We start from the raw sequence: 23,097 nt of genomic DNA, 5'->3' as shown, positions 1-23,097 counted from the left end.
CCATTTGAGATGCTTTCATTCACAAGGAGCAGAACGCCGGACTTTGAGGAGCCTAAACAGCGAGGGCAGTGAATTACCTCACACACAGGGAATCCAGAGGTCGATGGTTGCAGGTTTGGCTGATGAAGCCGCTCGGTTTCTCCACCTCATGTAGTTTTTCCTCACAGTTTTCCCAGATCATATTCCCGGACATCCAACTTCAGGCGGTTGTGTTCAAAGGTGGCTGGACGGAAGGGCAATTCTTGCCCGCACATCAGGAAGGAGACCTTGTCCCAGAAGCCCCTTGTCGGACCTCCCCTCCCCTCCCACTGGCTAGACCATGTCACGTGATCAAGCTACGGTTGCACAGTAGGCTGGGAAAGCGAGTGTCCGCCATGTTCTGTGTCTGAAGAGATAAGACGAGTGTTCTCAGCAGGTTGAAAGGGGTTGGGGCAGGTATTGAGGGACTCTAGAAATGGCTAGAGTGGCCAATATCACTTTTGGATGGAGTAAGAATCTATTTCTTGGTAACCCTACTTTGGGTGTTAGTTAAGTTCTATAAGCTATCCTTAAAGAACAATGAAATAAGTAGAAAGCTGAAATGTGTCCCTTTGGTCCCTTCCTCTACGCTCCTTCGCTTGGTCATTTCTGTGCTGTCAAAGTGGAGAAAAATACACGAGATCACGGTTTTCTGTGGCTCTTTCCTTGCTTTTTGCTTTGGGCTCTGCCAGCGCATTGCTTCCTCAGATTTTTTTCCTTATGGGAATCTCTCGAAATCTAACTGCTGTCCTATTTATTGATCCTGCTTTTATTGTGGCATCCCAGCTCCCTGAAATAATAAGCTGGTAGGAACAAACAGGTCATAATGTCTACCAAATAATTTGGATTAGAGTTATGTGGACAATTTGTATGTTTGTATCTTTTTAGGTTGATCTGCAGGGATGCTATAAATTTAACTATGTTATGTATCTTTCCTTTCCTTTTCCTTCTTTATCTTCAGGCTTTTCAAAGACCCCTGATTTAGAATGGGTGGTAAGTAGGTATGTGATGTGGGAGTCCTTAGCTCTAATTTACATACCAACCTTCATTTCTTTAGTGTTGTAGTGTTTAGTGTTTGTGAAGCAGTTATAAGAGTTTGAAAGGAAATATAAATGGTGTGGAAATAAAAGGTCAAGACCTTGGAGCATGTGTGTGTCACTGTCCCCTTGACTTTCTCACCAGGCTGTCCCAAAGTTTTAGGGACTTCTCAAGGATCCATCTCTCTTGGGGTCTGAGGACCTGTGAATCATAATAGGCTTCCCTTTTCTGATTATATTTGGCCTATAATTCTCCAACCCCAGCTCCCCCAAATTTTTAGATAAGACACTATGTGTAAGGATGCTCTTTTTGAATAATGAGCATAGATCTGATTGTTGCATTTTCTAGGTGAGAGATTAATGCAGACGGTGTTTACTTGAACATTTTGGACTTATTTCCCCTGATACTGAATTTGTAAAATTATCACCTTTAAAACTAAGCTCAGACTTAATGCCTTCATTTCCTTTTTGCACCACTCTCTGGGTCTGTTTGCCTCCAGTGTGGAAATTACAAAGAATCACAAGCCTTGGGAGATTTAAAACTGGAATCTCATTGGTTTAAAATTTGCAAAATACATTGGTTCAGAGAAAAAAAAAACACGGGCCACTCAACTACTCAAATAACATCATTTTTTGCATGATATGTTCCCTTAAAGGTCACATTATGTGACAAGAACATGGGGTCTGTTAGGGAATAGAAAATAGAAGACTGAACAAAATTTGTAAACATTTGAATAGAACGACAGTGGCCTTACCCCCAACTCCATATGCTTTCCTACATGCCACGTGGATCTAGCTCATGTGTAGTATATAGCCGACTATCATTTTATGGTCTGTGAAAGTCCAAACCTTTTGTTTTTGGAGCATGTGAGTCTTGTACAAATGTCTGTAGCGTATGGCAGGGCAACGGAATATACAAACTGACAGGTAATCTGACTTTTTTGCTAAGCCACACCAGACAGATGCTGTTTGGTCCCTAAACTATTCGATTTCTTCCTTGTGCTTTCATTTCTCTCTAAGAAACAGAAGAAACTTAACTACTTATTTCTCAGTGCCTGAAAGGACAAAACCCTTTGTGTATTTTTTTTTCTTTTGCCTTGGTAGGCCCTTCAGGTCCAATTTTCCTCTAAGATGATACCCAAAATAACGATAGCAGGGACTTGAGATGTTTGCTTACTTTGAGTACTGAACGAACGGTGAGAAGCATTCCAAAAACAATCGCAGATTTTGGTTGGTGAGAACACTCCTTATCTATTCAGAAGGGCATTCCATTAGTACCTACTTTGAGAAATGCGGCAGGGCTGAGTGACCTTGTATGTTTGGATCCATTCTGAAGACCAGTGGTAGAAATCACTGCCCTTGATTTTACCAAGCTTCCACAGACGTTAGCCTATAACAGAGAAACGTGAAGGGGAGGAAAACCGCAAGCCTGTGTGCAAGACAGGTAGACCATCACATTTTCTTTTTTTACACTCTAGAAGTTCACCTGGACCCCCACCGAACATGGTGTCCTGTCGCAGACTGTCAGACAGTGTGCCCTGTTGCATCAAGTGACCCGGGACAGCCCGTACTGGTGGAGTGTCCTTCTTGTCACCTGAAATTCTGCTCATGTTGCAAGGATGCTTGGCACGCAGAAGTCTCCTGTAGAGATAGTCAGCCTGTTGTCCTGCCGACAGAGCATGGGTAAGAAGGGAAATGGCCTTGGGGATTAGTCACTGGTTTTCTCAGAAACCCCAAATATGTCTCTTGGCAAAGGAGTTATCTGGTGATGGAATGTAGAGATCAGTCACTTCCCTGTGGAGCTTCCCTGAGAAGCGTCTCAGAATTGGTAAGTTGTTAACAAACAATAACGAAAGAAGAATTTCTAAAGGGAATTTAGGTATTTACCCCTGAAGGATCTTCCAGCCACTGCTGAAATTAGAGCTTGCATAAATTTTGATTTCTCTTTAGGCAGGGAGGCACAGGGACCACTGGTTTTCAGTAGGAAGTCACGGCTTGTCCACAGCCATTTGCCAAGGAGTGCTAGCCACCTGCTAGGGACAGACCTCATTCTTCTTGCTTGCAAAGTGATGCTGGGATTATTTTCTTACCTGATTATGCTGCCAGCTTGTGAGGTGTGCCAGTCACGTCAAAGAGAGCACAGCAGTAGAAACAGCAGCCCTGCAGGGCAGTGCAGTACTCAATTCCTAGGTCCAAGAGGAAGAGAACTCATCTCTCGATACTTTATGCTCTGAAAAGATGGCACCAAGGTTCAGATTTTGTTACAACGAGCAGCAATTAAATCTGTACCTTTCAGTACTTTTTACGGCAGCAGAAGGGCCCAGAGTGAGAGACCTTTGTGCTTGATCCCTTGCTCTGCTCAAGGCTATGGCTGTTCTGCACCAGTGAGAACAGACGTACCAGTGTTGAGTCCAGTTGGCTTACTCACCCCGCACCCTCCGAGTGTGTAGAACCATTCTTCGGGAATAGCAACACTACCAGGCTATGATGCTGGGCTGGAATCTTAGACCAAACAAATCAAGAGGAAAAACAGATCTTCATGCACTTGGCAGGCGTGGACCTTCCTAGCCAGTACCTTCTGCATTTTCACTGCCATGGCAGTAAGGTCTGTGGGTGTCACAGGACAGTGCAAAGATCCCAGAGGAGAGAGGGGTTGAGATCTGACGTTGTCACTTGGTGCCTGTGTGACCTCATGTCAGTCACTCAGCCTCCATGAGTCTGTTTCTCTATTTGCAAAAAAAAGGGGGGAGGATAGGAATTAAAATAGTAACTGTCCCAGTGCTCTATAAGGTTATGGTGAGCACCAGCTCCGATCCTGGATCTAACAACACTTTGTGAACTTGATGTCTCCATGTGCTGGGTGCTGGTTTTAATGAACAGTAGCTGAAGTACAGCGCCAGGCTGTGGCTTCCCTAACCCTCCCACCTCAATTAGCTCCACTTATTTTCTGTGCCCCTTAAGGCTGTGAGCCTGTGTTGACCTATTCATCCATCTGGAGCAGGTCTCTTGAATGATATTGGGCATTTATTTTATTTTATTATTTTTTAAAGATTTTATTTTTTTAAAATAATCTCTTCACCCGGTGTGGGGCTCGAATTTACAACCCCAAGGTTAAGAGTTGCATGTTGTACCGACTAAGCCAGCCAGGCACCCCAGGTGTTTCTTTAAAGTATTGGTCACTGACTCTCTCAACCTCTGCCATTTGTTTGTCTGAACAGATCACTAGATAAGAGGTTTATCTGTGCCGTGTCAGATCCTGAGCTTGTGTTTCTCTTGTATAGCGGACTGCTTGCATTTCTTATTTAGACAGTGTGTGCTCGGGGAATGAAATACTCCAAATAACGAGTTAAGCCAGGTGTGGAAAATACAATTATATAATTCACTTCAAGCCAGAGATAAATAAAGGTTCTCTTCTGTTTGGAGTTATCTGAATGACTAATAATCTGTGTCTCTCCAATTTTTACCCCCACCCTCTTCCATGGAAGTGAATTCAGCACGGATAAGGAAGGGTTCCCTACCTACCCATCAGGAGCCCCAGGAATTCAGTTGGTGACCATAAAGTGGAATCTAGAAAGGTGTTAGTTAACTATTTAATTCTTTACACTCAGCTCACTCTTCCCCGGCTCTGGTAGTCTACCCCCTTGTGGTTCTAGCTTTTAAGAAACTCAGGCAGCATTCTTGATCCACACCCTATAATTTCTCATCCATTTTGTTTCTAGGGCCCTCTTTGGGACAGACACAGAAGCCCCCATTAAGCAATGCCCTGTTTGTCGGGTTTATATCGAACGCAACGAAGGCTGTGCTCAGATGATGTGCAAGAATTGCAAGCACACGTTTTGCTGGTACTGTCTCCAGAACCTGGATGTAAGTTCCACTCGGAAGTCTTCTCACGTGGTCTTTCTGTATCGGTGTGACCACCGGGACCCTACGGCCTTTCCTTTCGAAACAATGAGCCTCTGTTTGTCCTGTAAAAGACATTTACTGTTCTTAGTGGTACTCTCCACTTTAGATGTCTATAAAATCTCTGATTACCTTCACTGTGTCACCTCAACCTTAAAGGCAAGCAAGCTTTTTTTGGTTTTGTTTTAGGGACATTTCCTGTTTTGGGAGCACTGTCTCCTCTTGTTCCATAAAGAATCATCCGTGTGTTCATTTTACATTGCTCTTGTAACAAATCACCACGAACACAGTGGCTTAACCAACACAGATTTATTACCTTTACTTCTAGAAATCTGACATGGGTCTCACGGGATTAAAATCACAGGGTCTTTAGGGCTGCATTCCTTTCTGGATTCTAGGGAAGAATCTATTTTTTTGCTTTTTCCAGTGTCTAGAGCCTGCCTGCATTCGTTGGCCTGTGGCCCCTTTCCCCGTCTTCAAAGCCAGCCACATCCCATCTGTCCGACCCTTCTTCCAATTCACGGCTCCCTCTGACCACAGCTGGGGAAGCTTCTCTGCCCTTCCAGGCCCTGTGATTAGGTTGGCCACATCTGGGTGATGCAGAATACAGTCCCCCATGAAGGTCTTAATGTAATCACATTCGTACAGTCCCTTTTGCCATGTAAGGGCAACAGATTCTCAAATTCTGCAGATTAGGCCACGGGCGTCTGTAGGGGAGCTGCCATTCTGCCTACTGTACTTTGGTTGTCTTCTTCTTTCGGAATTTAAAGAAAAAAGCCACTCAAATCCATGAGATGTCTTCAATAACCACTCCATTCACTGCCATGACAGCAGTTTTGCTATTGTTTTGTTAGGGTTGCCTTCCCAGACACAGGGGTCTGCCCCCCTCACTCTGTTCCCTCACCATTCGTGAAGCACGTCTTGCCCAATTCGAGTACAGCTCATTCAGTCCCGGGCCAAGGCTAATGGTAACCCCAGAGGTAGAAGGTGATGTGAAGGCTGGATGAGCAGATCTTGCTTCAGTTCTAATGTTTACTCTAGCACATGTGAGCTACCCCAAATGGGAAGAGATATTCACTATTTTGGCAATCCAGATGAAGAAGATGCGTCCATATCCGTGTGAGCCTCCGTCATGTTGGTGGGGGGCAGGGACCTTCTTTTCTCAACTTCTCATTTCGTTGGCTTGGTTTGCTTCCATTCGATCAGCAGTTAGTGTGGGGCTTTAGTGTCACACACACCCAGCGAGTCCGTGTGCAGTGAATACGGGATGCGTTCCGCCCCCCACATGCCTGGGTTTTAATTGAAAACTAGATAGGTTGTTTCAGATGACATCTGTGAGTAAGAATTTTAATCAGCCCGATCTCAGTGTTTCAAGCAGAGGTATAAATTGGGGAAAAGAAAGTTGACATTTTAGACTTCAGAAGCTCAGTAGCTCAGGTTGAAAGAAATGTTTCCACTTAAAAAAAATTCTATCATAACCCCCCGAATTACAATTAAGGGTGATATTTGAGAGCTGTCGTGATTCCAAACGTGAGATGTTCTGAGTGAGGTTCTCACTGACTGCACAGCCCTCATGTTTTACAGAGGGAAGAAATCTTCTCTGTTTTCCTTCAGGTTTAACCAGAATATTAATTGGGTTCATAGCCACAAGGAGGCTGAGCCCATGAGGTTCTTTTTAAGCGGCAAGAATGTAAGGGAATAAATATGTGTGACAGATCTGTCCATCCTTTGGCTGGAATATGTCTGGGGTATGGCGTTGCAAAGAACACACTGTTCTGTTACTTGGACCGTTCTGACGCTCGAGATGAAATGGTACAGATGTTAAAAGGCTGGATACACAGGCTTCAAATACTGAAGCATCTTTTTCTGGTCATTGTTTCTTGAGATCCCTTTTTCTCGGGTTTAGCCAGGGGCATTGGCCTGTTGGTAATGACGTTTTCCCCTCGACAAGTGTTCTGTGTCAGATGGTGGTGTTGATCTTTGTTTGTGGGAAAGTTTCAGAGCAGCGGGTCTGGGAGCAGGATGGTTGTCCGAGAGCCAAGCGTGAGACAGACAGCCACCCAGCGTGGTTTTGAGCTTTACTGGGGTGTTGCGTTTGCTCCTGCCTTCGTCCCCATCGCTGCTGTCTTCAGAGGACGAGGTGTTCTTCATCTTATGCTGTGGGTACCTCAGAGACCTGTCCCCTTCTGTTACCTCTTCTCTCTCCTGTGACTTCAACTTCCACTAACATCACATATGCAGCTGTGTCCCATTTGAAAACGAATCACACTTTTCTCAAACCTATGTGTCTCCCATACTCCCATTCTCCCCCAGCCTCCTCTTTGAGCCAGGCCTCAAAACAACATAGTCACCTCTTGTCGTTGACGCTGACTTACCTCCGGGCATTGAAGTACACTCAGCTTGCCACATTGTCACTCCCTAGCTGTATTTTTCTAAGGCCTTGAGTGAAATGCAAGGGATATTTCAGTCCTCACCCTACCTAAACTGTCTGTTTCAGTGATGACACCTCTTCTGGCTTCCCTTCTGCATTTCTGGCCACTTCTCTGTTTCCTTCCCAGGCTCCCCTTGACCCATTCTTTGTGACCCAAATGTTTGTGACCAACATCCTCTTTGCTCTCCAGTCTACACTCTCTCCCCGGTGATCTCATCTACTTCTGTGTTGTTTCCTGCCCCTCCCCCCAACATCTGCCAGTACCCAAGACCCTCCCCCAAAGTTCAGATCTGTGGAATCAGCTGCCTTTTGGACAGTACCACTTGGATGGCTCAAGTGTCTCTCAAGTTCAGCCTGTCCAAACCGTAGCCGTCATCGTCCCAACAAAGTTCATCTCTCCGTTGTCATTTCTCTTGCCAGGCTCCTGCTTCTCCCCAGTGCCTTTCCCCTCACCTGTGATTTCTTCTCCTTCTTCCCCCGCCTGGTTAGTTACCTTCTCAGTATCTCATGCCTGCATTTCCCACCTCAGCTGCTGGCATTTTTCCTCGCCTGCTCTACTGTGGCCGCCTTCCAGCCGAGGAAGACTGTCCTTCGTTCCATATCGCACCTGCTCTAGAGCTGCCTTTCAAAGAGGATCGGTCAGGACACGGAGCCTTTCAAGACTCAGTCAAGAGTCTCGTTGATTACAATCTCTTTTCACTCAGTGCTTTGTAAAAGTACCGAGATACATCGTAAAGATCGCGGCCTCGGGATTCGGGGAGGCTGTTCATCAGTATCGCCCGAAAGAGCGTTTGCTTCCACCAAGCAAAATATGGTTTGCGTTTGTTAGATCCAGTGTGGTTAGTATTTGTCTCTCAATTCAAAACAGCGTGTTTGTTGAGACCTCTCTCCTTGTTTTTCAGAATGACATTTTCCTCAGGCATTATGACAAAGGGCCGTGTAGGAATAAGCTTGGCCACTCGAGAGCCTCAGTGATGTGGAACCGAACACAGGTACCTTGACCCTTAAGGAAGCACGAGATACACTGGACTTGGGAGGGCTTAGAAAGCCCACCTGTTCTTCCTCCCCACCCTGTTTTCTGCTTACGCATCCATCCCTGGAGGTTCTGGGGAGCCCCTGAGCAGGGCCAGGGAAAGGGAATGCAGCAAGTGCCTGAAGTTCATGAGCGTGACCCCCTTGCGGATAAGTGGAGGGGCAGGGCCCGGAGCAGCTGGGTAATTAACAGCCACCTGCAGAACGAAGGCAGGTCTTCTTTCCTCCCGAAAAAATCGTAGAATGACTTTCCTAAAACCTCTAAGTCCTACTTTCTATAAAAGGCAGTGCTCTAAAATCCCATGAGCCGCTGCTGGGGCTTAAATCCCTCTGTACCTGCCATTGTGTTTCCGTGGCAGGTTCAAAGGAAGTCCTGGTTTATTTTTAATAGTGTTTCATATTCATTAAAGGCTGCATTCCTTTTAAGGGTGCCAGTGTTAATAGCCTAGCAATCATTGTTAATATCCCTATGAGACTATTAGGAAACTCAGGGAGAGAGCCAGAGCGCCAAGAGCAACAGTTTGGGGTCACACAGAGCTTTTGCTCGAGTTAATGTCTGTTTTGTTCCCTCCCCTCCGATCTAGTTCTTGCCGTCTCCCTGGTTAGTATCCAGTTCAGATCATGCAGGCACTGGGCTACAAGGTCCTATGATTGGTAACTGTTTTGCGTGCCTGAGGTGGTGTCTTAGTTCAGGCTCTAGAATAAATTATCATAAACCGAGTGGCTGAAAAAAAATAGAAACGCATTTCTCCCTGTTCTGGAGACTCGAGGTGCCTTTATGGTTGGGTTCTGGTGAGGACCCTCTCTCTTCCTGGTCTGTAGATGGCCTTCCTCTCACTGTGTCCTCACATGGCAGAGAGTGGCGAGAATGGAAGCAAGCTCTCTAGTATCTTTCTTTTAGGGCACTAATCTCACCGTGAGGGCTCCACCCTCGTGTCCTAATTACCTCCCAACCACCCTCCTTTCCGGATTCCATTGTATTGGAGATTAGGGTTTCCACATATGAATTCTGGGGCTGAGGGGGAAACACACATTCGGTCTTTAGCAGATGGCACAGTAGACATACAGGAAGATTTAACTGCTGAAGTAGCCTTTTCTTCCACATTTCCAGGTGGTGGGGATTCTGGTGGGATTGGGCATCATCGCCTTGGTGACTTCACCCCTGCTGCTCCTGGCCTCCCCCTGCATCATCTGTTGTGTCTGCAAGTCCTGTCGGGGCAAGAAGAAAAAGCACAGCCCATCCACAACCTAGAGGTCTCTGCTCACGTCCACGTGCCACGGACGTCTGGGGTTCTAACGAGAAGCACAGTGAGAAAGCCCCACTTAGCGCACCTGCCTCCTCCTTGCCAACCTTTGAAAGTGCCTGTGTCCAGACTTTGAACTCGCCTTTGGCACCAAGGCCCAGCCCTGGTGCACGTGTTCCCGTGTGAAGAGAACCGGGCTGTGCGGTCTAGGCTATGTCTGTGGAGCACGTCGGGAAGCTTTGGGGTTGCTGAGAAGGAATGGGTTGCTAACCCATCATCATTTTACCCCCCCGGAGGATCCCACCGGACTGTTTAACTGCTGGCCAGATTCAAGGAGCCCGAGTGAACCTGTAGTGTAATAAATGTGTTGTCGCGGTTGGCCACACACATCACAACTGAGCACCAGCGTCCGTTCTGTGTCGATTTGACCACCGATAGATACTCGGGAGAGACCCCCCTGGGGGAGGGAAAGAATAACACCGTTTAAGAAGAGATTGTTGTCAGGGCTGCAAAGCAGGCTGCTTAGCTCAGGAGTGGGTACTTGGCTTCGGCCTCGGCCGGCCGCCGGGTGTGCTGTTGCCGGCATTCCCACGGTGACTTGGCAGAAACACAATGGGTTTCTCCTTGTGTGATCTCAGCTTCCAGCACAAAACTGCTGTGCAGAGGGAGGTGTCTTTTCCCAGTGCGAGGGCTACAGCCTGTAAAACAATGTGGTCTGATGGAGCGGCTCTCCCTGGGCAAGTGCAGCTTGGCGAAGGTGATGGACTCTCCTCCAGCCAGTAGCTGTGGTCTGCAGGATTGTCTGATGTGAAATACGGGTCAAGGGGCAGAGGTTCAAATCCTTCACCGTAGATAACAGAGACCTTTCCTGAGCCCTGCGTTCTTGCACCCAGCACATTTAGGACTGGACCTGAAAGTCCATAGCAAGAGTGACTATCAAAGTCCCATGCGTACATCTAGAAATCCATATAATTTGCCACCTACCTAGACCCTCCGTCCACTGGGCACGTGCGAGTATTTCCCGTGGTACACACAAAACAAATGTTTCCTCAAAGCCATTTTGTCTTTCCTTCTGGGACTAATACACTTTATTAGAAATCAGCCTAATGATTTTTTTTTTGCATATTACATATGTAAATTTTGGTTGCAAGTTCCTAACTTAACAAAAGGTATAGACTCATAAACCCAACTCTTTTAAAACAACCCTAGCACGGTGCCCTGTCATGTCAGTGTGTAAAAACACTGATAATCAAGCTAGTTACCTATTTTCAAACACAGTGCAAGCAGCTCTCAACAAAGTTTAATATTGCTCTTGGAAGCCTCTGTTAGGGCGAGCCAGATACTTCCTGTGTGTACAAGGCACTGATCAAACAACAAAAAATGTAAGAAAGAAACTGTAACTGCTTTACGTATCATAAATAGTTTAGGTTGGTATAGCCCCGTTGCGACTTAGTTTTCCCGTCATCCGTTAGTGAGATTTTTGAATACACGGGTTTTGAAAAGACAATAACTTTTTCTCCAATGACAGGATGTCATAATTGCCATTAGCAACGTAGTCTGGTGCTTCATGGGAACATGTAAAGTGCTCCTAGAGAGCTGTCCTTGGAATGAGGGACAGTGCGTTGGGACTGTCTGGACCTATGATGTTTTCCCGAGGTAACTGGGTAACTAGGTTGTTAAATTGCTGCTATCCTGGACCTATTATTAAGGAACGATGCTTTGCCTGTGTAATGGAATGTGTCCTAAGTGGGGATGTGTATATTTAAGGAACTTTGGTTCCCACATACATGTTGATACCTGATATATGTACAGTCCATCCCTTCGTCGTGTACACTTTTATTTACCATTTGTACAGAACATAGATGTGGACTCTCGGAAAACTTTCGAATGGCAACCAACCCAAAGCATTTTTAAGCATTTTTATTTGGAAACTTCTCAATGTTAAGCGTCTTTCTTTTCCTTTGAAACTCTGAACATGGCAGAACAAGAATACTCTCTTCGATCAATGTATTCCCTATTAGTATAAATAGAAGTGTACATATATTTGAGTGATTTGCTTTGTCTTAACACTGCCTCATTGTAGCACAGGGCATTTATAACTGCTCAGGGGATCACGGGAACTCAGCTGAAAATGAATTTTTGTATCAAGAGTGTCAGGAGTGGCAGTTTACCCTGGCATGAGCGAACTCTCGAAGCTTCTATTCCGCAAAGAATCTCTAAAACGGGCTGATTTCAAGGAACCTAAAATCCTGTGTTATCAGAGGTGGAACTCCTGAATTTGGAGTTAAAGGTAGGAGAGAACATCCATACTGTTTCCTTGGCAAAATTGAAGGAACTTGTGTTCTCACAGAGATACTGTAACAGAAGCAGCTTTTTTTTTTTTTTTAAATACAAGATAGGGTGTGGGGGGTTGCTTTTTTGAAACAGATTTCAAACAACTGGATTTAAGTTTTTAAATGTTGAAAAGTGCCTGGAAAGTAGTGACTTCTTCCTTAAATAGCTACACGAATAGGCCTGTGTAAGACTGTCAGAATCAACAGGAATAGGTTGGTAGGTTAAACCCAGATACATCGCCGGTGCCTCAAAGGGTGAGTAGCAAGCCAGTCTAGAAACTTTGTTTACAAAGGAGGGAACTGACAACTTAGATAAAGAGACTGATGTTTTTGTTTGGCATAACTGGCCAGTGAGACAGTTTAACCTGTCTCCTTCCTCTGTCCATCAGCTCTGTCTTCCAGGGATTCTCTTTCCAGACTAGGAAGAGATATGGGTCTACATGACAATGTTTGGATGTTGTGGCAAAAATTCTTGTGTTTGGAGTAGTGTAGTTTTTTTGAAATAGGATCAAAACTCCTTCACCCAGTTGTAATCTGGATGTAATAACTCCCCATCCGGAAACGCTAGCAGGTGTAAAGGGACGACAACTAGCTGTTGCCCCTTCTGGGAAGTTTTTTCTTATCCGGTAGGGAGGTGAGGGGGAAAGCCACAGGGAAGCAAATTTTAGAATCATAGGCATTCTGTTTGTTCACACAATGGGTGTTAGCTCTGGACTTGAAATCTCTATATAGATAAAGAGGCCTTTGAAAAACAAATAATTCACAGTGTGAATTTTCTTGTAGCCTGCATCATGAAAATTTCACCTATCCAGATTTGCAAAACGTACATGTTTATTTGAATGTAAATCACTGTTTCTTGAAACCCCAAATTGTCTCTTAAAACTTACTCAAAATCTAAATGCGTCTTATTTTACCCTTCTCTACACAGTGCTTGACTTTTGTGTTCATGAATGGATGCCTTTATGTATATAGACCCATGTATATATGTGCAGCTCTGAAGATAATTTCATAATGCCTTAGATGAATGACATTTTATAAAGCTGTCAAGTTGATACCTATAGACTATTACATCTCATGTTGATTCACGATCCAGAAAGTTTTGTTATGTATTTAAGAAATTGCTGTTGTATTATATTTTTCCGATTATTTGAGAGGAAAATAGCTGTTTCAGTCTCTGTTGCCCCAATAAACGTGGAGCAAGAAAGCAAGTGGTCAACCTTTGTTGTACCGCACGTTTCTAGACACGTTTGATTTTATCCTCCAGGAACCACCAAGCACTATTAAATCCTAGGTTCTGAATTTACAGAAAGCACCCAAATCTGTTATACCATTCATGGAAACAATTCCTGCTACCTTGTTTCTTAAAAGAAATGAGAAGTATAATGCCTTCACTCGTTGCAGACATTTTTGTTGTATGTGCGATATCCCACACCGTCACTGCATGGGCATTGGTAATTACCCAGAGAAACAACCAATAATTTAGGGCTTTGATCATTCTAATGAATGCTGCCAGGGATCAAAGTTCTATAGAATGAGGGTTGGACTGCCTGCTCTCTGTGGTCTGCTCCCACCTTTCACAAGTCTGTTGGAGGAATGTATTTCCTCGTTATGAATTTTAAAGGATTTACATTAGCGTTAACGTAAGGTCATTTCCATTTGATTAGTATTCAAGGCAGGACTCACCAAAGGTTGAGTGCTGAAAGTTGGTTAACAACTAGAACTTGTGTTTATGCAAAACTGAAAGCTCACATTCCTGTCTCCTGGGGTTGATGCCTTTCTATTGAACGTTGGTTCAATGGTTGTGATTGGATACCTGAGTATAAAGACTTAGGACTGACTTACAATTCAAATTTCACTTTGTAATCATTCACTATTGAGGAAATCAGTAAGATCATATTAAAAGATTTTTGGGTTATGATTTCTTCGTTTCCTTAATCATTTCCTAAAATGTCGACATTACTTCATTTTTAAAGTGTCATTGTTTGCTAAACTTGAATTTGTATCCCCAAAGAATTATTGAATGAACCACTTTATACAGTGGTGATTTTAATCAGTGCCCAACCAGCAAACTCATTGCCATGTAAATTATAAGCCTAGTGAATCTGAAGGAGAATTACAATTAGGTTTTTCTGTAATTCAATTATTTTCATTTGTAAGCTAATAAATTTATTTTTTTAGACCCCAAAGATGTTATCCAACTCTACATTATGAGCAAGGAATGAATTTCTTCAAATAATTCAATAGCAATTATAATACGATATAGATAGATACATTTTTTACATGTTCCTTAAAGGACTTTTGAAAACAATCCTATGAGATAAATGGAGTAGATATTAGATCCATTTCATCAAGGAAGCAGTGGTTTTATGTTCATGTCTGGTCAAGGGCCACACTACTGATGAGCGGCAGCCAGAAAATGAATGTAAGACTCCCTTGAGATACTTTTGTGCTTTCATTAGTTGGAAATTCTGAGCCTGCCTTCACTCCTGGATCTGTGATTACCAAGAGAATGAACTCCACCCTCAATTACCTGCCTCTGGAGGTATGTGTAAGAGAATTATTTATTATTTCAAGTAATCACTTAGAGCCTGTGTTTTGGTGTGTCTGACAGCCTGCCTGGGGCAGGTGGCCACCCCTGAGACCAACCCCAGTCACTCCCTGGGGTTTGCGTATCTTGCTAACGTTGAACTAGAATCACAGGTGGGTCTGTGTACTTACCTCAGATGCCAAAATGTTTGGCTCTTCTCCACAATAGAAAGTATGGTCTCACGGTTTCCTTTAATATTTACAATCAACACCCAACATGGTTGTTATTTCAAATCCAAATTTTTCTCTTTTAACATTACCAGCTTAGGGGCATCTGGGTGGCTCAATTGGTTAAGCATCTGACTCTTGATTTCAACTCAGGTTATGATCTCATGGTTCTTGAGATCAAGCCCTGCATCTGGCTCTTGCTGGCAGCACAGAGCCTCCTTGGGATTCTCTCTCTCCCTCTCTCTCTCTGCCCCTCCGCTGCTCTCTCTCTTTTTTTCAAAATAAACAAATAAACTTTAACATTGACAGCTTGTGCTATAATGTGTATTTGTGACTTATCATTAAGTCAATCAATTGGCAGTTTTAAAAACGAGAAATGGGGCTCTAAATGATGAACTTATTGACTGAATTTCTGATGTGTCTAAAGTTGTGCTTTGAATTCCATTTTCTGTCTTTATGTTTTTGAATTTTATCAGTACAATTTTATCAGCTTTCCTTTTTTTTTTCTTTTCTTTTTTTTTTTTGTATATTGGAAGTAGAATTCAGGCTTTAGGTAAGAAAGGAATTAAGTCTAACATTTGCCATTTGCAGTTCCCTAATCATCTGGTGTGATTGGAGGGGCAGATTTTCTTTTTTGGAGACTACTGATCATTGATCAGTCTGGACTTATTTTTTTGAGGCCAGCCCATTTGTTTAACTAAAAGCAAACAAGTCCAGAAATCCACACACTGACCTGCATGTTGTGTGTCCCGAATTCCAGCCTGGCCCTGGGACTTTGGTACCACAAGGGCACGTGAATGGAGAGTTAGGAGAGGGTTGGCAAATCTGATGTCACCCTGGGCACAGAACAAGCAGGTGGTGTTCTCTCTTCTCCCTGCCCTCTACCGGTCCAGACGGTGTGGGCTTAGGGGACAGATATCCAGCTTGCAAGAAGATGACTGCAGTTCTAGGCGTCCCTTTGCTCTGGATCGGTGCTGTGGTCCGGGGCCAACCATTTATCTACAACGTCATGTCATGTCATGGCTCAGGCATAGAGGGTCGGATGAGATCATGAATGTCAGAGGGACATTGTTTTTTAGGAGGTGAGTGGAGGGGAGCCATTGCACTGTGTGTGTTATGGCTGTGAGTGTGGGTGATGAGTTTGCGACCAGACACTGTTCCCAAAGGAGAAGACGGGGGCTAATTCATTTCAAGCTTGTGAGTACGTGTTGAGGGAGGAATGGCCTCCTCAGAAAAAAGATGGTCTTTCTAGATTAAAAAAATTCCTTTATGTTGGGGCGCCTGGGTGGCTCAGTCAGTTGAGTGTCCAACTCTTCGGCTCAGGTCATGATCTCATGGTTCATGAGATCGAGCCCCACATTGGGCTCTGTGCTGACAGCACAGAGCCTGCTTGGGATTTTCTCTCTCCTCTCTCTCTGCCCCTCCCCCGCACTCTCTCAAAATAAATAAACAAAAAATGTTAAAAAAAATTCCTTTATGTTGCTTTTTCACAAATATTTCACAAACATTTATCTATTTGTATGCTCAATTAAAATGGAGGCTATGTGAAGAGAGGCAGAATTCATATCAACACAATAATTTTTGGCCGAGGGGGGTTACTGTAAAAACTCACATTTACACAATGCCATATGGTATGTAAAGTACTTTATTTATTTTTTTAAGTTTGTTTATTTTTGAGACAGAGTGGGCAGAGGAGGGGCAGAGAGAGATGAAGAGAGAGAATCCCAAGTAGGCTCTGCACTGTCAGCACAGAGCCTGATGCGGGGCTCGAACTCACAACTCGGGAGATCATGACCTGAGCTGAAACCAAGAGTCAGACGCTTAACCGACTGACCCCCAGGTGCCCCTGCAAAGTACTTTCAAACACATTTTCTTCTGCTCTTTATACTACTCTGGCAAGTACATATTACTTTGGCCCTCCCCCAGGTGACAGATTGGGGGTGAGATTCAGAGGCCAGATGATATAGCACAAGGTCATACGTACAATGGGTTGGTGGCAAAGTTAGAAACATCTTTCATGAGCCAGCCCAGAACCTCTTAGCCTTATTTTAATTTTTTTTAAGCGTCTTGAAAGAACACAATAATTAACCTCAGCTTCTGTACACCGGAAGTTTGTCATGATGTGGCTGGGCTCTCTGCTCAGCAACTGGCTGGACTAAAGATCAAGGTATTGGCCATGTATGTCGTCATTTGGGGCCCGGAGTTCTTTTCCAAGCTCACTGATGGTTGGCAGAACTCAGTTCTTTCTCATGTCTTTCTCATGGTCCCGTGTACCTTCAAGCCATGTTGAGTGGTCAGAAGTTCAGAAATAGCAGAAGAAAACCAATGAGTCACCAAAATAGTAACTACTAAAAGTTTATTGAGTGCACACCAAAAAGTTTGCAAACCGGGGCACTCGCTGAAACCAAAGCACGGAATGAGGTTATACTGTTGTAAAGCAGCTTTTGGGTGAGAGAGCAGTTACGAATCTTCACAGAGATTGGTTCTCATCTTAGAATTTCTTTAAATGAAAATGAATTGGTCAGTGGTTGCCTCATACCAAGCTTGGGAGGTAGTTCAAGTTTGCATGTAATTTTCAGAGGTATAGGCAAGAAATGACTCAGGTCAAGTTAGTCTTGCTAAATTAAGCTTTGTCTGTATGACTAAACTGGTTTTAGACTGCAATTCAGGGAACTTTCAAGACTGGTCTCTCTTTTTTTATTTTAACAATTCCCCCTGTTGGTCATTCTCTCAGCACGGTGTTAGTCCCTGTTAGCACTGTTGATGTGGTCAGGCTGAAGAATCACACATTCGATGTTTTCATCCAGTTGAGTTGTCAGGCCAAGGGACCACGTAGTCAACATCACCATTTTTGTCCTTATTGTTGATTTCATCCAGTTGTCTGATCCGGACAGATCCAGTTGGCACGTGAGTGGCTGTTGATGGATGTTTAAAGCTCTAGAGGGGCACCTAGGTGGCTCAGTTGGTAAAGCATCGACTTCGGCTCAGGTCATGATCTCACGGTCTGTGAGTTCAAGCCCCGCGTTGGGCTCTGTGCTGTCGGCTCAGAGCCTGGAGCCTGCTTCGGATTCTGTGTCTCCCTCTCTCTCTGCCCTTCCCTGCTCACACTGTCTCTCTCTCTCAAAAATAAATAAAAAACATTAATTAAAAAAAAATTAAAGCTCTAGGGAATACATACCACACTGGAAAGGTTGATATGATGTCTATAAAAAGGATAATAGTCAAGGATTGAAAAATTCTCCAGAGCAGAGATTCCCAGGAGCCAAGATTTAGCCAATTAAATAACTCAAATGGCTTATAATTTTTCAACTTACTTACATAGGCACAACATGATGTATTAGCAATCAAATATCCTCATGATTACTTAGGACAGGATAAACATGAGGATGTTTTATTTCAGGAGGTGGTATTATTGGTAGCCCCCCTCCCCCCAGGCTCCTAGATGTGGGCAATCAGGTAATTTAAGCAGAGACATTTCTATTGGAATAAAAGGTAAGCAAAGGTTAATGGTTAAAGCAAATTATAAAATTGATTTCTGAGTTTGGAGAGCGACCCATTGAGAAGATTTCTGGATATTGGATTCTAAGTATCTTCAGATGGAGTGAGGGCAGGCAGTGGTGATCTGTCAGATTTTCAGGTTTGCAATGTGAATGTTTCTGATCATTTTTCTGAGTGGCCACATTGCAACAGGCATGAAGTCCACCCATAAGCTGTTGTGGTGATTTTCTCTGAAGTTTCTTTCAAATAGTCCAGCTTTAGCTTCTCTGGTTTCAGGGAAAGGGCAATTTTAATTCCATAGTATTTCCAAGTCAAAAGAGTGGGAGAAAATTGGATATGTTAACTTTTGGAAAGTTCTAGCTAAATGTTGAGGGAGAGTGGGGAAATTCAGAATTCAGCCCTGTTTACAGGTAAGAAAACCTCAAAGACAATGAGCAACTTCGAATCTGATATCCATAAAGGTGTATTACTGAAACATAATTTTTTTTCTCTTTGTACTCATCCTTGTTTTCATCAAAGATAACCACAGTAAGTCTTCCTTGTCTGCAAATTAAGTCTAGTTTCAGTAAACTTGTCCTGGTTATTATTTTTAAAAATATTTTTAAAGGTTTATTCATTTTTCAGAGACAGAGACAAAGCGTGAGATGGGGAGAGGCAGAGAGAGAGGGAGACACAGAATCCAAAGCAGGTTCCAGGCTCTGAGCTGTCTGCACAGAGCCCGATGCGGGGCTTGAACCCACGAATCGTGAGATCATGACCTGAGCTGAAGTCGGATGCCCAACTGACTGAGCCACCCAGGTGCCTATTGTTTTTATTTTTATTTATATAATAAATTGTGTCATGAAAATAAGAATATCTAATAAGAGTTTCTGAATTCTTCATGGATCAAGTAGGGAGAAAGAGATAAACATTTCAACCTTTGTTGCAAAGATACGCTTTACCAAATTGCTGTAAGTTCTAGAGAGCTTAAAAGAGAGGAGAAAAACGGGTCCTTTAAATCTGTAAAACAGGGGCACCTGGGTGGCTCAGACAGTTGAGTGTCTGACTCTGATTTCTGCTCAGGTTTTGATCCCAGGGTCGTGGGATTGAGTCCTGTAACAGGCACCGTGCTGAGCACGTAGTCTGCTTAAGATTCTCTCTCTCCCTCTCTCTCTCTTTCTGCCCTTCCCCCGCTGATGTGCACACTCATGAGTTCTCACTCTCTAAAATAAGAAAGTAAAGGGGCGCCTGGGTGTCTCAGTCGGTTAAGCGGCCGACTTCGGCTCAGGTCATGATCTCGCGGTCTGTGAGTTCAAGCCCCGCGTCGGGCTCTGTGCTGACAGCTCAGGGACTGGAGCCTGCTCGGATTCTGTGTCTCCCTCTCTCTCTGACCCTCCCCCACTCATGCTCTGTCTCTCTGTGTCTCAGAAATAAACATTAAAAAAAAAAATTTAAAGAGGGGCGCCTGGGTGGCTCAGTCGGTTAAGCGGCCGACTTCGGCTCAGGTCATGATCTCGCGGTCTGTGAGTTCAAGCCCCGCGTCGGGCTCTGTGCTGACTGCTCAGAGCCTGGAGCCTGTTTCAGATTCTGTGTCTTCCTCTTTCTGACCCTCCCCCGTTCATGCTCTGTCTCTCTCTGTCTCAAAAATAAATAAACGTTAAAAAATAAAATAAAATAAGAAAGTAAAATAAATCTGGAAAACAAGCCATTAAAGAACTGGTGATGTTTTAAGTAAAATCCTAAAAAAGTTATAACCATCTTCATCAGTTTATTCTGTCTCCTGTAATCATTCTTGTGTTGCTTCATTTTGGGTTAGCAGCTTTATGAATCGGTTTTCCATCAGAGTTTTAGAAATTCTTACCCAGTTTGGTGTTCTGATCTTCAAGTTATCAAAATCCTGCCCTTTAGGTACTTTTCAGGGTCTTTTCCATGAATCTCTTTGAAGACTCATACTTTTGTTTTTAGCTCATTGTATATGCTCTCAGAGAAGAATCAAGAGTAAAACAATAACTATAAGTAAATGACAGAAGGACTTAAAAAGGACCACGGTTAAAGATCTGATGAGAGTTCAGTATAATGCAGTTGTTTGGTTGTTTCTGTGACATACATCTTAACATTATGACTGATAACATTATACCAGGACATATCAGATTTTTAGGAATTTCATACAAACACCCCCTACAGAAAGTTTAGCATCACTTCTTATTTATTTCCTATCAAATTTAACATGTACAAAAAATTACATGGCTGCAATAAAATTTTTTTTAGCTCTTTTAGTAGAGAAGACTCCGTTTTCCTAAGTAATCAAAGACCTGACAAAGACAGAACACAGAATCTTGGCTTTCTAGCAGATGACATTGAAGGTAAAGAAAAACTTTGCGAGGCGTCTGGGTGGCTCAGTCTAAGGTTAAGCATCCGATTTGGCTCAGGTCATGATCTCACTGTTCATGGGTTCGAGCCTTGCACCAGGCTCTGTGCCGACCGCTCAGAGCCTGGATCCTGCTTCAGATTTTGTGTGTGCCTCTCTCTCTGATCCTCCCCTGCTCATGCTCTGTCTCTCTATGTCCTTCAATAATAAATAAATGTTAAAAAAATTTTTTATTAAAAAAAAGAAAAAACTTTGTTTATAATTTCTTATTAAGAGAAGACCAATAATCTAAGAAAATTTTGTCCTTTTAACAGAGAGAAAGCCAAATTCTAATTTTACAGCAGGGTACCTTCAACATTAAAACTCTCCTTTTTTCTTTTTTTAACTCAAATAAAGCCATTCAAATCTTAGTCAGACTTGACCGCACATAAAATTCCTTTCTCAAGATTCCATTTCCACAAACTTTCTACAACTTTCTATCCATTCAGCTCTTGTCCTCTTTTTCTTTTCTTATTGTAGAACAATCATTTCACTTCAGGACAAAATTGCTGTCTTTTTTCCTTTGCCAAAAAAAAGCAAGAACAAAAAACAAACCTCATGTCCTTCAGACCTGTCCTTATAAAAAAAAAAAGTCTGCTTTCCTCACCTGCTTTTCATACATAATTGTTTTCTTTCATTTTTATTGTTTCTAGTGATCTTAGTTTTACATACTGATTATAAATTTTAACTCTTAGTAATGTTCACTTTCCAGAGAAACCTTGGAAGCAAGCAACTGTGCACTATCATATATTAGCATCCTGTGGTAGATTAGCAATTTATAAATACCTTTCATAATTTCTAGAAGTGTGTTCTTTCTCATAATAACATTTTCCGTGTGGCATAAAACATGTTTATTAATAAACTCAAATGTCTTTTGTCTCTCCGTAAAAAAAAAAAAATTAAACCAAAATTAAATATACTAATGTTTATCATTTATTGTTAATCTTTTATTTATTTATTTATTTATTTATTTATTTATTTATTATTTATTTATTTATTTATATTTGAGAGAGAGAGAGTGAGCATGGGAGTGGGGGAAAGAGGCAGAGAGAGAGAAAGAATCTTTTTTTTTTTTTTTTAAATTTTTTTTTTTTTTCAACGTTTATTTATTTTTGGGACAGAGAGAGGCAGAGCATGAACGGGGAAGGGGCAGAGAGAGAGGGAGACACAGAATCGGAAACAGGCTCCAGGCTCTGAGCCATCAGCCCAGAGCCCGACGCGGGGCTCGAACTCACGGACCGCGAGATCGTGACCTGGCTGAAGTCGGACGCTTAACCGACTGCGCCACCCAGGCACCCCGAGAGAAAGAATCTTAAGCAGGCTCCATACTCAGCACAGAGCCCAACGTGGGGCTCGATCCCACGACCCTGGGATCATGACCTGAGCTGAAATCAAGAGTCAGTTGCTCAACCGACTGAGCCACCCAGCCTCCGCATTGTTCATCTTATTTTTAAATTACTTAGATATTCAATAGATATATATTATTTAGTTCAACTTAGTTTTTCTTCTTGCATTTTTAAAATTACTTGCTTTTAATAATTATGTTTACATTAGACATTAAACAGCTAACCATTATCTTAAGATATTTTTCTTACTGACAAATTTTGAAGACATGCCTGCTTTATGAAACCAATAAAGTTAAACTACCTTTTATTTACCAAAGATTATTCCAGATCATATGAACTTGAAAAACATTTGGGCTAGTTTCTGTATTTCTGAGAATATACTAGATTTATATAAACACTTAATTTTCTTTAAGCCAATTAGGTAGAGCTCTTTACAAATAAATTTTGGCAATGTCATCTAGAGGTAAAAAAAATATCATATCTATAACACACATATATAGACATACCTAAACATACAGACAAATGCAAACAGAGATCTTATAGCTTTTGTTTTAAAAGTTTTAGCCATGTCCCAGGTATAAAACTCCAAAGAATAGTTGTATTTAAATTGTTTTCCAGCAGGTAGACTAAGTTATGGTTACCTGCTCAGATGGTCAAAAAAAAAAAAAAAAAGAAAAGAAAAAAAGAAAAAAAGAAAAAAAATTTTTACTACTTTTATTTGTATGCTGTAAGGTTTTATTTGGCTTTATTTTATTTTCACACTGTAAGGTTTTAGAGCTGTTTTTAGAGTCATTTTGTCTTTTAGAAACCTCCATACCAATCAAAGACTGCATTTCATTGTCTCTGAGAGGTTTGGAATTCTATCTTTTAAGGATGACCTTTAGGGGCTCCTGGGTGGCTCAGTCAGTTAAGCGTGGGACTTCAGTTCAGGTCACGATTTCACAGCTTGTGAGTTTGAGCCCCGCGTTGGGCTCTGTGCTGACAGCTCAGAGCCTGGAGCCTGCTTCGGATTCTGGGTCTCCCTCTCTCTCTGCCCCTCCCCTGCTCACACTCTGTCTCTAAAATGCATAAACGTTTGGGGCGCCTGGGTGGCGCAGTCGGTTGAGCGTCCGACTTCA

The 23,097-nt window shown here is 42.8% G+C and overlaps 1 protein-coding gene across 2 annotated transcripts in view; it reads left to right on the top strand.

The window, feature by feature from the left end:
* The window catches only part of RNF144B (ring finger protein 144B), a 103,152-nt gene extending 89,239 nt beyond the window's left edge, over positions 1-13,913 (top strand). For both annotated transcript variants that reach the window (XM_047859060.1, XM_047859059.1), the window contains exons 5-8: positions 2,534-2,738; positions 4,775-4,919; positions 8,289-8,378; positions 9,530-13,913. In XM_047859060.1, coding sequence (XP_047715016.1) covers positions 2,534-2,738; positions 4,775-4,919; positions 8,289-8,378; positions 9,530-9,670 — 581 coding nt within the window. In that variant the 3' untranslated portion in view covers positions 9,671-13,913. The remainder of the gene's footprint in view (positions 1-2,533; positions 2,739-4,774; positions 4,920-8,288; positions 8,379-9,529) is intronic.
* Positions 13,914-23,097: the final 9,184 nt, after the last annotated feature.

Source organism: Prionailurus viverrinus, chromosome B2 (genome assembly GCF_022837055.1).
Source record: "Prionailurus viverrinus isolate Anna chromosome B2, UM_Priviv_1.0, whole genome shotgun sequence".
In the NCBI taxonomy this organism is placed as follows: Eukaryota; Metazoa; Chordata; class Mammalia; order Carnivora; family Felidae; genus Prionailurus; species Prionailurus viverrinus.
Note: the sequence above shows the minus strand (reverse complement) of the source record. Positions and strands in the feature narration are given on the sequence as shown.